General features: G+C 38.4%; 1 protein-coding gene across 6 annotated transcripts in view; it reads right to left on the bottom strand.

Annotated features, from left to right (window-relative positions):
• LOC121247879 (calcium-transporting ATPase 9, plasma membrane-type-like) overlaps positions 1-12,015 on the bottom strand; it is a 72,485-nt gene that overhangs the window by 25,786 nt on the left and 34,684 nt on the right. For all 6 annotated transcript variants that reach the window (XM_041146342.1, XM_041146345.1, XM_041146344.1 and 3 more), the window contains 5 exons: positions 8,562-8,624; positions 8,378-8,476; positions 7,135-7,245; positions 6,308-6,475; positions 1,551-1,610 (listed from right to left, as the gene is read on the bottom strand). In XM_041146342.1, coding sequence (XP_041002276.1) covers positions 1,551-1,610; positions 6,308-6,475; positions 7,135-7,245; positions 8,378-8,476; positions 8,562-8,624 — 501 coding nt within the window. The remainder of the gene's footprint in view (positions 1-1,550; positions 1,611-6,307; positions 6,476-7,134; positions 7,246-8,377; positions 8,477-8,561; positions 8,625-12,015) is intronic.

Below are 12,015 nucleotides of genomic sequence, written 5' to 3'. Positions count from 1 at the left end.
AAGTTTGTCAAATCTTCCATAAACTCTTCCCTCCATCAAACTTGCCCTAGCCGAAACACACTCCCAATTTGAATTCAAATTCAAATTTCGGCAATCACTTGCCTTATTTGAATTTGCCCTAGCCACCCATTCCACTTACCAAACTTGTGTTCCTATAATTTAGGAACCCTAGTTGACCCAAATACTTCACCAATCTCGGCCAAATCACTTCCACATTGAGTTCCTTGATTCTAGGAACAACTTCCTAGAATCACTCTCTATCCTTGTTCGGCCAACCCTAGCCAACCATATCCTTACCCCAACTCCAAAGCCGAAACACAAACCCTAGCCAAGTCCATCATCTAAACCATTGACCTAGCCATCCATCTCTTTGGCAACTTTCCTTAATTCAAGGATAGTTGACTCAATCCAATCACTCATCTAATCCCATAATTCTAGGAACTTCCCTAGAATCACTCCATCCCTCCAATCACTCATCCAATCCCATAATTCTAGGAACTTCCCTAGAATCACTCCATCCCTCCAATCACTCATTCAATCCCTAAAATCTCTCAAGGCTCCCTAAAGTGATTCCTTCCTTTTAGGAGACTTGACTTCATCCAATTCAAATTCAAATTCAAACTTCCCTAATCACTCAAAGATTCCTTCCATCTTTCCAACTTACCTTATCCATTCCTAAGCCAACCAAACCCTAGCATCATCCTCCTCCAAACCCTAGCCGACCAACATTCTTTCCCAAACCCTAAACACCAACCCAAGGTGGCGCCAACCCTAGCACCTCCTAGTGCCGTGCGCCCACTACCACTCCTAGCCATACACTACCTTAAACCATTCCCTTGATATCATCATCCTTCTAGCCTAAACACCCAACCTCACCATATCATATCACCCCTTTGGTCACTTTGACCAACATTGGACGTGGACCAAGCAAGAGAAGAACTAAGACTCGGTCACATTGAGACAAGCTTCGGATTGGATAGGCAAGTGTTTGGGGACTTGACCGGGGTCCCTAACAGCACTGCTCCTGTTGTCCTTACCAGTAACACAATTGTATCAAATTATCAAGGATTTTACTAGCATAAGACCGATAAAAAGTTTGATGTCAAAGCAAAACATGTCTATTTCTGAATAAATTAAAATATTGGATGATTTAAAATGTAGAAGCAGAGAATTCGTGGAACACCATATAGAGATAGACATACAGTTACCATTACCATCCTAGACATTGAAGTGGAGTCTACCGCTCGTATATGGCTTCAGGTCAAAAACCTAAGCTTGTGCATCACTCATGAAAAAAATCTCATCACTCTCATTCCTTGACCAAGGAGGATTGCAGAACAGGCAAATAATAGGTAGCAAAATAGAACCTAGAATTTAGTCCTAGAAGGATATAAGTCTGCCACCAATACCTGAAACTGGAGATGCACTAGATACTCTAGAAGGGTACATGTCCATATGATAATGGTTTCAGTGCACAATGCAAATCAACACACCATGACTATAAATAGAAAAAATATGAACCAATTATTCAAAAAGATGCAAGAGACTACCTTTATACCAGCATCTGTACACACTTTGACTGCGTCTTTCACACCAGGGCGACAGGGATCCTACACACAATCCAAAGGACAAGTACGTTGTGAATTTGTAATATGAGATGCAATTAGAAGACACCACAGGAATAAAATTAGCATCATATGCAGCAGAATTAATTGTTTGGTCTTGGTTGAATGCTATGATCCACAGACACGACAACAACAGATTCATCAGCACTACTACACCACCAACATTAGACAGGGTTGGTGACCCCTTGTTGGAAAGTTTCCAAATTTATCCAGTCAACTCTCCCTGGATTATAGGAGAAATTTCTATAATTATGTAAATATTCTTAGGAGATATTCTAGGAGATTGTTAGCAATTGCTATTCTTTCCTTTTAGCTTATCCTTGTAGTCTATAAGACATACGGATTGTACCTTATTTTAAAAAATAAGAAATACTATTCCAATTCTTCTCCACTTCTAGATGGTATCAAAGCCCGGTTTTCTGTTCCTTTTGGCAGTCATAGCCTCTAAACCTAGGCCTTATTGCTGTAACCCTGTTCAGCCTCCATTATGTCTGAAATTTCCAAAACTTCCACCATGGCCAGACCTGAACCTGTGGTCAACACCAAAACTGAAACCAAAGTAGCCCATACCGAACCCCATTCAGTCCAAATCACAAATATCCATCCCAATGAAGCCAACTTCTTGAGATGGTCACAGTTAGTTCGAATGTATATCCGCGGGATAGGTAAGATTGGGTACCTTACTGGTGAAACCAAGGCCCCTGACAGAGCAGACCCATCATATGCTATATGGGATGCTGAAAATTACATGATTATGGCTTGGCTTGTGAATGCAATGGATGAAGATATTAGGGCTAATTACATGTGCTATCCTACTGCAAAAGAACTCTGGGATAATGTTAGTCAGATGTATTCTGACCTTAGAAATTATTGTCAGATTTATGAATCGCAGCAAAAGATCGGCAAGACCCAACAAGGGGAAGACAGTGTGACTAAGTATTTTAATGTCCTTAAGGGACTATGGCAGAACTTGGATCTATTCAATGATTATGAATGGAAGCATCCTGATAATTGCAACTACAACAAGAAGATGATGGAAAATGCAAGAATTTTTAAATTCTTGACTGGACTCAATGATGAGTTTGATGAAGTCAGGGGGAGTATTCTTGGTAGACAACTCTGCCTCCAATCGGAGAGGAATTTTCTAAACTGAGACGTGAAGATTGTCGTCGGAATGTTATGCTAAAGAAAAAAGGGGCTGATGGAACAGTGGAGAACTCGGCTTTGGTTGCTGCTAATCCTACTGTTTGGCTGCTGCTAATGCCTCTGTACAACTGTCATATCCCAATAAAAAATATCCAGTATGGTGTGACTATTGTAATAAGCCACGCCATACCTGAGAAACCTGCTGGAAACTACATGGAAAACCAGCAAATTGGAAGAGCAGCAAACCTAGACCTGGAAACAAACAACCAAGTGATTCCTAAAGCAAATGAAGCCCAGACCAATGTTCTAAGTTCAGAGCAGATGGATCAACTTCTTCAATTGCTGAAATCCAATCCGATATCTGGTACTTCTATTGGTTCCTTGGCCCAAACAGGTAATATGCCGAGTGCCTATTCTAGTTCTTTAGCCTTTGCACGATGGATTATTGATTTGGGTGAATCATATGGGAGTTTTTCACCCATTGCAGGAACAGGTTCAATTAGAATTTCCAGGAAAATAGAATTAAAATCTGTCCTTCATGTTCCTAAACTTACTTGCAATCTTCTGTCTGTTAGTAGATTATCCTGTGATTCTAACTGTAGTATCATATTCTTTGATTTTCACTGTGAATTTCAGGACCAGAGCTCAGGGACAATAATTGGCAGTGCTAGGATGATCGATGGCCTTTATTATTTTGATGATACCCTATTCAGCAATAAACAAGCTCAGGGCTTGAGTGGTAGTACTAGACATTGACATCCCTCTTTAACCAAACTTATCTTTAGGGGGAGAAAGAGAGTAGTGAAGATCAGTTTTGGCAAACTTCTATACCAATGCCTAATGTTTTCCTCGACATTGACATCCCTCTACAAAAGATTCAAGGAACTAAAATTTTAAATAGTGAAAAAAATGGAAATCCCAATCTGCCTGTACAAAGCATAAGGGAATCACCAACAGGGGGAGAATTGCTACAGAATAATCCCTCTTCTGAGCTTCTTGTAGAGGCAAGTATCATTCTAATACTAAGGATCATCCCACAATTCTAGAGCAGAATCAATCATCACCTCCAAAAATTGGTCATTTAGAAATCCTAGGCAATCCTTCTACTACACTTCCAGTTGATCAATCTACTGACCTTAATGTACCTATAGCCATTAGGAAAGGAGTTAAGAGCCTGTACCACACCCCATTGCCAAATATTTATCATATCACAGACTCTCTCATAATCATAAGGCCTTTACATCCAATATTTCTCACCTATTTGTTCCAAGGACCATTCAGGAAGCTGTGGATCATCCGGATTGGAAGTTAGCAGTTCTTGAAGAGATGAATGCACTACGAAACAATGGTACTTGGGAAGTTATTGATTTACCAAAGGAAAAGAAAATTGTAGGTTGGTTTACAGTTAAATGCAAGGTTGATGGCAGTATAGAGAGATATAAGGCAAGACTCGTTGCAAAAGGGTTTACACAAACATGCGGAATTGACTATCAAGAAACTTTTGCTCCAGTGGCCAGGATAAACTCAATCCGAGCGTTACTCTACTTAGTTGTATATTCTAACTGGCCCTTACACCAGTTGGATGTAAAGAATGCTTTTTTAAATGGAGATCTAGAGAATGAAGTGTTTTTGGAATTACCACCAGGTTTTGAAGGTAATCTTGCCAGAGATAAGGTGTGTAAATTGAAAAAATCATTGAATGGGCTCAAGCAGTCTCCAAGAGCTTGGTTGAACGTTTTGGGAAGGTTGTAACTGGTCATGGTTACTGCCAAGGTCAAGCTGATCACACCATGTTCTATAAGCACTCAAGTGAAGGGAAGGTTGCTATTCTAATTGTCTATGGTGACGATATCATTTTGACAGGAAACGACAGCAAAGAACTTGAGAAATTCAAACAGATGCTTGCTAATGAATTTGAGATTAAAGACTTTGGTGACTTGGAAGTATTTTCTCGGTATGGAAGTTGGAAGGTCGAGAACAGGTATTTTTGTTTCACAAAGAAAATATGTGCTTGACTTGCTTGGAGAAACAGGTTTACTAGGGTGTAAAGCAGCTGAGACATCTATAGAACCTAATTGTAAACTACAACCTGCCAAGCTTGAAGAAGTAACCAATACAGACCAGTACCAAAGATTGGTTGGAAGGCTAATTTATCTATCACATACATGTCCTGACATAGCCTTTGCTATCAGTATAGTAAGCCAATTCATGCACTCACCAGGACTTGACCACTTTGATGCAGTTTATAGAATCCTGAGATATTTAAAGGGAACTCCAAGAAAAGGTCTATTGTTTGAAGACCATAAATATCTATAAGTTGAGGTATACACTGATGCAGATTGGGCTGGGAGTATAACCGATAGTAGATCAACTTCTGGTTATTGTGCCTTTGTTGGTGGAAATTTGGTTAAATGGCGCAGCGAAAAAGAAAAATGTGGTAGCTAGGAATTTAGAGCAGTTGCTCATGGAATTTGTGAGGTGTTGTGGATTAAAAAATTATTGGAAGAATTGAAAGTCACTAATCCACTACCTATGAACCTGTATCGGGATAACAAATCTGCCATAGCCATTACTCACAATCCAGTGCTTCATGATAGAACAAAACATGTTGAGGTCGACAAGCATTTTATAAAGGAGAAGCTGGATGGTGGACTGATTTGTTTACCCTATATCTCTACTATTGAACAAGTAGCAGATATACTTACAAAATGACTACGAAATGAGCAATTTGAAAATTTAATCAGCAAGCTGGCTATGGAAGACATCTTCTAACCAGCTTGAGGGGCAGTGTTGGAAAGTTTCCAACTTTATCCAGTCAACTCTCCCCGGATTATAGGAGAAATTTCTGTAATTATGTAAATATTCATAGGAGACATTCTAGGAGATTTGTTAGCAATTGTTATTCTTTCCTTTATTGGTATTTCCTTGTAGTCTATAAGACATACAGATTGTACCTTATTTTAAAAAATAAGAAATACTATTCCAATTCTTCTCCACTTCTAGATCCTACCATCAAAAACCAAAAAACATCATAGCCATCAAACACTATGAACACCAATCCCGTTTTGACTATCACGGATATCCCTCCTTCTTTTAGAGAAAATACACGGGAGAGAGAGAGAGACTAAGTAAATTCAAAAAATGTCCCAGTAACCTTGCTCTAATACCAAGTAGTTCTTTTTGTTTTAGAGATGGGGTTTAGAGAAAAGAAGAATTGGAATAGAGGAAAATGGTGGGTTGGAGAGAAAATAAACGGAAGAGAGAGACTGAGTAAATTCAAAAAATGTCCTAGTAACCTTGCTCTAATACCAAGTAGTTTTTTTTTTTATTTTTTATTTTTTAAGAGATGGAGTTTAGAGAAAAGAAGAATTGGAATAGAGGAAAATGGTGGGTTGGGGCAAAATCACACACTACCCTCTTATATCCAACAGTTATACATTCATTGGATATACTTGATTATAAATTAACAATTCTCATAAAGGAAAGCAAGAACAATAATGCATGGTAAATTAATAATTTCGTTTCTTGATGTTTACCTTTATACCAACAATAGCGAGCAAAACAAGACCATGTTCGGGTAAAACCCATTTAGCTAAACACTCCTCATCAGTAGGAACTTTGTCCAATTCATATGATCTATATGCAATGGCAACACATCGCAAACTGCTTGCAGCCATGTTGTCAATAGCTGCATTAAAGAAGTCCTGGGGAAAACATTTGGGGCATAGTTTCAAAATTTAAGTACAAGTTTCAATGCTTCAAATGACATTCACCTTAAACAAAATGATATCAATCTGCTAATGCTAAGTCATTCGTGTAAATTGGTCAACAAGAGTTTGCATCAATGGTCACATAACAAATCCATAGCTTAACAGACCAATTGGTAGCAAAACCCAAAAAGATTTCTTACCGGCAAGATTAAAATATCATTGTTTTAGTTAGAACTGAAACTAAATTTCTTTTCTAGATCATGTTACCTTGACAATCATGTCTGTTTTCTATATATTGTGCATTACCACCATCTTAAAGGACAACTGCTGTTCAAATACTTTGAATTGTTCATGATCTTCGTGATGGGATATGTTTGTTTATGCAACTAATGGCTAGCTATTTCCACACAGTGACTTACCACCATTTTAAACGACAACTTCTGTTCACGTTATCAAGAGCCACGATTCATGTACATAAAATAATGTATGCACTCTTCATCCATAACTTCTTGAATCTACATTTTCACTTAATTTACATAACTTCTGCTATTTAATTCCTTTGGGTTTTTATTTGATTTTTTCTTTTTTTGTTGCCATGCTTTCACAGAAACTTACTTCAGTGGTATTGTAAGCAAGAAACCACCGTTCCTGACCTTATCTTCTTCAATAGATTGCAGACAACCATTTGAGTCAAGATACTCTTTACATGAGGCTAGAACAATCTCAGCTGCTCCCTTCCAGTGTATATGAACTTCAGACTCATTCTGCCACAAAAGTTATTTATGAAAGCTCATGAGCAATTGCTAAATTGGGCAAATTAGGCAAACAAGAGAGATGCTCAACATATAAAATTAACATGCAATGATACTAGTTCAATGGTCAATCATGAAAATCCATGAATTCCATCTATCCCTAGTCAATCATGCCTAGGTGTTGCTCTTGTATATGTCCCATGTACCTAGGCTATGCCTACTTCTCGTCAATAAAATTCTTATCTACTGTTTAAAAAAATATTACAAATCTTTTATCATTTCCATGTAAACCTCTAACCCAACTTCCGGAGTTGCCAAAGTTTCAGAGTAGATAATTTGGAACGGTAGGCACCAGTTGGTTTAAGCGGTAAACAATTCCTCTAAATGTAAGTGACGAAACATTAAACTTGACATGAACATCTTGTACTCTATCCATTTTGCGCGTAGATTAACATCTTATTTTCAAGGATTTCAAAAGTTTTTATTAAATAATTAAACGGTCGGGTGGGGTTATCAATTATAAAGTTGAATTAGATTTTTTCTTTGATGTCCAATTTGAGCTTGGAAGGCATCCTTCTTGAAAAAACCTTTTTCAACAACCATTTGTTACATTTTATCACACATATTAATAGCATGCACAGATGTACCAAATTATGGGTCAAAAATACCCTTGGGTTGATACTGGTCAACAAAACTGATAAATTACCAATTGTTCCAAAAGCTTAACCCAATAGAGAAAAATAAATAAATTTAATATCTTAACAAGTCTTATATCACTCCTCTTCAAGTGTGGACCCAAGTTTTCCCTCAATGAGCACGGCCCAACACGGAAATTTCTCCTTCAAATAACAGAATGGGATCTATGTTCGATCTGATGATCACCTACATTAAAACCATGTCCGAGAAGCTTAAGCTCATAGGCAACTATGAATCTAAGCACCCCAACAAAGCCCAACACAGTGGATTGGTCAGGATTAGTCTATTCTAATTAAAAGATATGACTTGACAGTGTGGCTCTAAGTTTCTCCAAAAGAAAAAAAGAAATGCACTGAATGCACTTTAAGAAATTAATGTTAAATTTCCTCATCAAACATGAAGAACACAGTTATGAAAAAAAAACGAGATCTTGGTATAAGTCAATTACCCGTTTTACAGCAACACCACCACGCTTTTTCTCTGAATTGAAAGGGAAGACATGGAGAACAACTGACTCTGATCTCACAACATCAAATTGCATTCCCAGCTACAGCACAAATCAATTCTAAAATGAACTCTACAGTGTATAAGAAGAAACAACCTTGGGCACTAGATCAAGTTAACAACGATACCATGATTGCCCAAGAAAGAACAGCCTTTTCTGTAGGAGATCCAGAAACCTCTATTTGTCCATCCTGCCATAGAAAAGTCATAGATAGAATTTAATCCTATAGAAACAACCGTAGAATGAATAGGAAAAATTAACTATGAAAGAGCAACCAGATAAATTCATGGAACTAAATATTAACTCGATGACAGAAGAAAATAAGGCCAGGCTTAAAGATCAAAATTATGCTAATCTCCTTCAGAAAGCATGGATATTCTAAGTAAATCATTTGGGTGATTGTAACACAGACAATATCATATTAAATTGGCAAACAAGTTGCATTTCTTCGGAGGAAAAAAGCATTCTTATTAACCGTTGGCAATAAAATAGGGCCTATATAAAAATAAAATCAGTTGTTTCCACCATTACGAGCACCATGAAAAAATCCTAGATCAATTTTAAGCATTTGTTCTGAAATTATCTCTATCACTTCCATTTTTAAGTCCTAAATTAATTGGGAAAAAAAACAAACTTAAAGATCAAGGTGCAAGAACTCTAATCAGGATCTTGAAGCACAGCTTTTGATTCTTGTGTATATGATGCTCTGGAATTTTCATGCTGTTAATCAATAATTAAAAGCTTTTAGTGTTGTCACCTTGGACCAATACTTCACCATATTCGACTTACTTTTGGTGGTATAATTGCATGGTCAATATGAGCCAAAATACACACCTGCAAAACCCCACCCAAAACCATCATCCACATTCTTAAAAGAACAAGCCATCAAGTATTCCCCAACCTATACCTCCATAGACTAATCATCCAAGAACTCCTCATCATCCGAAAGGTCCTCAACATCATCTTCGAAGTACACAAAACCCTGGAAGAATCCTTGTCTTTGTTCACCAAAGAAAGCATCCTCTCACCATCGGCAAATGCAATGACATCTGAAAATTTCCCCATAACAATTTCAGCACCATTTGGAGATAACTAATGGAAAACAAAGGAGAGAGAAGGTCTATCGTCACCTTGAAGACGAGAAAAACATTCATTCCGAGCAACCCCTGAAGAAACCATCACCTCACCGCAACTGGCCACGAAAACCAAGGCTAGAACCTGTTCCAAGGTACTCGCCGGAGGGTCGTTGGAGACCGTCAACCTTGTCTGCGACGACGAGGAGCCCAGAACAGCCGCTAGCGAGATCATAGGACTATTTGCTCTCATACCTAAAGAAGTAGATCCAGATACAGGTTTCACCCGCCACTCTGTAGGAGCAGGCCTAAAATTCGGCCCTCCAACTTTTTTATTCTTCAAGCCCAGCCCACCAAGCCTCGAATTTGGCCCTCCAGACTTAGGCTCCGTTTGGATACATAGTTAGCCGCATCTCATCTCATCTCAACATTCAAACACTACTCAAACAAAAACACTTTTCAATTTCTCTTTCAAATTGTTTCATCTAATCATTACTAATCATTACAACTGTCCCAAACTTCCATATAAGACACAGAAAACAATTCAATCTTTTCAAATGTCAAAACAAAAATAATATTAAAAAATTATATTCTAACAATATTTTAACTTTATAATATTTTTATTCACTTTTTTCTTTCTCCTTTCTCGAAACCTAATAAAAATCTTAACTTAAACTATCTCACTACAATTTACAAACCATTTCACTGCTATTCATAGATTTCTCATCTCATCTCATCTCATCTCATCTCATCTCATCTGACTATCCAAACAAAGCCTTATTATTCTTCAAACTCGGCCTAGCGTCACAACCTGCATTCTCTTTAGGTCCAATAGCTTTATCAGCAGGAGGATTTAAAATACATGGGCCATGCAACCCACGACCCAAGCCCATAATCAGGCCCAAACCCAAATCAACTTGGTTCATCAGGCCATTCATCTTCTCCATTACCCCCAACAACTCAGCTCTAACAGCCCATAGAACTCCTTCGACTTCCCCCACCCTCGAGCAACCATCAGGATACCAACTGCCACCCCCACCAGCCTTCTTTGCATGGCAATTGTCAACATGAGGAGCAAACTGCCAGCCGTTTTTACCATCACCACCAATCACCTTACTGTTCTTTTGAGAATGACCCTCCACCACATTCAAACTGCTTCCTGCCGGAGAACACGCTGATGACCTTAGTACCAAAACATATGAGACTCCTTTGGAAGGGAAGAACCTCCCCATAGATGGCACGCTTCTAGAACCCTCCCCACACCGAACCATAGAGTGTTTAGGAAGAGAGTCATGTGCTCTGTTTACATCTACCAAAACGAGGCTTTGAAACCAACAACCATACGGGTGTAATGCGCAAATCCTTCCCAGCCATTACCATTTAAACCTTCAGGAGTAACCAAAAAACCTCTCTTATTCCCATTCTCATACTCAATCAACTGCAAAAACCGACCCATTGAATTAACGTGGTGTTGAATAGTAAAAACTCTATTACCCATCCGCAGTTTTCTGAAAAAACCTTCACACCAAGAGAATTCTAAACATTCCTCTACCTTTGCCACCCATGAAGTCGTCGACCCACTTAAGGAGACATGCTTGACCACCCTTCTGCTTTTTTCAGTAATGTGAATGCAATTCCACCCTTCTTTGAATACACAAAAGTCTTCGATTCCACCTTTAAACGCCTAACACCTGTCATCAATCTCCACTCTCAAAGAAATAAGGAAAGATGCTAATAGCGCAATGAGTAAATTTACGTTGTAGGAGTGTCGACATTTATTCAAAATGGATGGGGAGTTCTTCAGAAATTTCAGATTTGAGGTGGGTGGAGAATCTCGGATCAGATCTTGGCATGATTATGGTGTGGTGATATTTCTTTGAAGAATGCTTTCCCTTCTCTTTTTAGGATGGCATTGGATAAGGATGCTATGGGTGATTACATGGATAATTCTACTCGTTCTCCACAATGGTCTATGAGGTTCATTAGAGCTGCCTAGGATTGAGAGGTTGGGGATATCACTGATTTTTTCAGCTTGTTATATGCACTAAATATAAAGTCTAGAGGGGAGGATTGGTTGCTGTGGAATCACCCTAGTAATAAGAATTTTTCGGTCTGGTCTTTGTAAAAGGTTATGTCGACCCATCCTCCTATAGATTTTCCTGGGAAGAGCATTTGGAGAAGTAAAGTGCCAATCAAAGTTGCTTTCTTTGGCTGGTTGGCTTCTCACGGGAAAGTTATGACTATTGACAAGTTGAAAAAGAGTGGTATTATTATAATGGATTGGTGCTTTATGTACAAAAGAAATGGAGAATCGGTGGACCATCATCTTGTTCACTGAGATGTGGTTAAGGTTTTATGGGATGAAATGTTTGCTAGGCTTGGCATTGCTTGGGTGATGCTTAGGTGGGTGGTGAGTCTTTTGGCTTAATAGAGAGGAATTCAGGGCAATCGTCAAATTGTAGTTGTTTGGAAGATAGTGCCATTATGTCTTATGTGGTGTACTTGGAA

This window comes from Juglans microcarpa x Juglans regia, chromosome 1S, assembly GCF_004785595.1.
Source record: "Juglans microcarpa x Juglans regia isolate MS1-56 chromosome 1S, Jm3101_v1.0, whole genome shotgun sequence".
Taxonomy (NCBI): Eukaryota; Viridiplantae; Streptophyta; class Magnoliopsida; order Fagales; family Juglandaceae; genus Juglans; species Juglans microcarpa x Juglans regia.
Note: the sequence above shows the minus strand (reverse complement) of the source record. Positions and strands in the feature narration are given on the sequence as shown.